The 3,365-nt window shown below is 45.8% G+C and overlaps 1 protein-coding gene across 1 annotated transcript; it reads left to right on the top strand.

The window, feature by feature from the left end:
• Positions 1-489: 489 nt before the first annotated feature.
• LOC102842224 (general transcription factor IIH subunit 3-like) lies at positions 490-2,733 on the top strand (the record flags this gene model as incomplete). Its single annotated transcript, XM_006878130.1, has 3 exons — positions 490-564; positions 1,469-1,522; positions 2,665-2,733. Coding segments are annotated over 3 exons (198 nt in total), but the record flags the coding sequence as incomplete, so codon positions are not given.
• Between the last annotated feature and the right edge of the window lie 632 nt (positions 2,734-3,365).

The raw sequence follows: 3,365 nt of genomic DNA, 5'->3' as shown, positions 1-3,365 counted from the left end.
TTATGGCGTTCAACCAAGCGCGGCTTAAAACAGATACTGAAAATGCCCAAGTATCCTTTACAGATAATTGTTTATGAGCCTTGGGAATCCTTCTCGGCATCAAGAAGGGCGATGTCATCCACATTCATCGACACAAATGGATTTTTGGTTGTGTGTATATTTTGGCTGAGAGTGTGTGTCTTGTGCGCATGGTGTGTGTGTGTGTTTGGGCGTATGTGTATTTCGGGGCCATTGTTTTACCTGACCATATACATGCTATCTAGAGGGATGTTCATGGAACATAAGCAAGGATTATCTCTGGGCAGTGTGGTCTGAGGGTGATTTTTGCACTCATCTTTATACTAAGAGGTATTTCAGTGTTGATTAATAGGCAACAACTAGCAAACGTAGTGGTGGGTGGGCACATGACGGTGGTCGGCGGTGCACTGTGGTGGTGGTTGAGAGTACGAGGCTGTACCTGAACATGTTGACAGCGTTGGGGTTTTGCAGGTAATCAAGGCTGCGGAAGACAGCGCGTTGCAGTACATGAACTTCATGAATGTGATCTTCGCAGCACAGAAACAGGTGAATTCAGAGCTCTCTTTTTAAAGACTATTTTGTTTCAGAATGAAAGAATTCTTTCCCGTGTTTGGAGGAACAACTTAGAAAGGCAGTTTGTAAGCCTTACTCTGGTGGGTTAGGGATCAGTAGTTCAGAGTTTGTGGGGATTTTAGGGAGCCCTGGGGGCACAGTGCATATGTGCTCAGCTGCCGACCAAAAGATGGGCGATTGGGGCTTGAACCCTCCAGCTGCTCCGTGGGAGAAAGGTGGCGGTCTGCTCTGGTAAATCTTGTAGCCTTGGCAACACCGTGGGGCACTTCTCTGCCCTTCAGGGTCACTTTAGGGTCACAGAATCGACTTGACTGAGTTTTACGTATAGCTGTAAAAGGTTCAAACGAACGCTTTTAACCCGTCATTGGTCCTCAGGCTAGGAACCTCTGATGTTAGATTTGCTACGTAAACCTCGCCTCAGTGTCTCTGTTTATTTCAGTAAAAATTTGGTCATTTTACTTTGCAAACAACTGAACCGTTCCAATGTATTATTGCTACCACAATTTCTTCTTTACTATATTAAAAAAATTCTAAAACTTGCTTAAAATGTCAGTGTTGACCTAAAATGCAGTTACAGTGTGCACACTATTTCCAGCTTGAAGGGATAGTGCAGTGTGGTGGGCGGGGCGGGCAGGGGTTTGGGAAGCAGGCAGACAGGCGCTCAGCTCTGCTCCGCTCCACCCAGCTCTGTTTGGGACCATAACTGGGCCAAGTCCTGGCTACTTCAACTGCAGAAAGCCAACGAAATGTCTCCCATGCAGAGTTTGTCCCACTCAGTAGCTCCAGCCTTTTAAGACTGCAGTGTGGTGCACAGTAGGTGTCATTGTAGGGAACTATTCATATGCTTATAACGAATAATTTTAAATGTTCATTTCAGAATATTTTGATTGATGCCTGTGTATTAGAATCTGATTCAGGACTCCTCCAGCAGGTATGTTTGAAAAACAAAATTAGTTTTCGTGATTATTGTTGGGTGCCATCTAGTCGGTTACGACTCACGAGGACCGCAAACATGATAGAACGAAACACTGCCCTTTCCTCCACCATCCTTGTGTTGTGTGTTCGAGCCCCTTGTTGCCGCCGCTGTGTCAGTCCATCTTGTTGGGGATCTTCGTCTTTTTCACTGACCCTCCACTTTACCAAACTGATGTCCTTCTCCAGAGACTAATCCTTCATGCTAACACATCTAAAACATGGGAGATAAACTCTCACTGTCCTAGCTTCTAAGAAGCATTGTAGGTGTATTTTCCCCAACGTAGATTTGTTCTGAAGTCCACCGTATGTTCAGTATATTTGGTAACACTGTAATTCAGAGGTATCAATTGTTTTTTTTTTTTTGTCTTCCATAGTCATTGTCTGCCTTTTGCATGCATATGAGGCAGTTGAAAATACTCTGACTTGAGTCTGGTGCACTTTAGTCCACAAAGTGACATCTTTGGTTTTGAACACTTTAAAGACGTCACTGCAGCGGATCTGTCCATTGCATCCCATCCTTTTCTTTCTGGGCTGATACTGACTGTTGTGTATGGTTCAGTGCCTTTCACTAGTCTTCACACAATTTTGGGGATTCACCTGTGTGTGACTTACAGACTAACGTGCTAACAAATCTGGTCCCTACAAAGTGTTTATTTATCTTTCATGTACTGATATGATCAAGTCTGTCAAAGTGACCTGTATACTAAGCGGTAGTTCTCGTAGGTGGTAACTCTTGTGTTTTCTCAGAGGGGACCTTAGGCTGTTTCTTCCAGTTCCAGCTTTCAAGAGTGTTTCAGGGCAGCCGTCTTGAGAGTCCCCTTACCTTAGCGCTCCAGAAAGTCTGTTTCTCTTGCTACTCCGTTGTGTTCCACCCCTTTCTCCTGTTGGATCAAGACATGTCTGTTGTAGGTCTGATGGGAGTTGTTGGTGGTGGTCGCTGGGCACCATCTACTTCTTCTGGTCTCAAGTTAGAGACATGCTAACATGCCGTGCCTCCTCTCCTTTCCAAAACCTGAGGAATTCCTGGTGAGAATTGCAGCCGCCTGGAGAAGCTCAGTGTCTGCTCATTTGGCAGTGAGCCCTCTGTGTGTCTTGCAGGCTTGTGACATCACCGGGGGACTCTACTTGAAGGTGCTTCAGATACCCTCCCTTCTGCAGTACTTGCTGGTGAGAATGTGGGGGCTGGACCGAATGCCCCTGCCCCCGGGGGGTTAGACTAGATAGGAGAAATAGGGCTGATATGGGTAGTGGGAGGGAAGGACCAAGTGGGAGACTCAGGTAGTCTTTGAACCCTGTAAACCAAATGCAGTGTCGTGCGACTATTTTCACAAGTGTCTGCTTGTGGCGGTGGGTGGTGTTAAGCGGCCCTATGTAGGTTTTCCTATGGTGGTGTGAGCTGCTGGCTACAGCACCGTACCAGGACTCCCTGCATGAAGTAAGTGCTCAAAAATTAAACCAAAATAAATCAAGAAAGAAACAAAATTAGTTGCTTTGAGCTGATTCCACCTCATCATGACCCCATTGGGATTCATGGGGTTTTCAAGACTGTGACCCTTTAGAAGCACATCACCAGGCCTTTTTTCCAAGGTGCTGTGGGTGGGCTCAAAGTACTGTTTTATTTTTTGCTGTGTATTGTAGTTTGGTGGATACTTACAGAGGAAATCAGTTTTCCATTCCACAGTGTGTACTCATTTTCTGCCATTGGCTGCAGTCCCCGTAGTGTCTTATTACTGTTGTTGTGACGTGCCATTGAGTCAGTGCCAACTCATAGCAACCCTGTATGGGGTTTCCAAGGAGCG

This window comes from Chrysochloris asiatica, unplaced genomic scaffold, assembly GCF_000296735.1.
Source record: "Chrysochloris asiatica unplaced genomic scaffold, ChrAsi1.0 scaffold06348, whole genome shotgun sequence".
Classification (NCBI taxonomy): domain Eukaryota; kingdom Metazoa; phylum Chordata; class Mammalia; order Afrosoricida; family Chrysochloridae; genus Chrysochloris; species Chrysochloris asiatica.
Note: the sequence above shows the minus strand (reverse complement) of the source record. Positions and strands in the feature narration are given on the sequence as shown.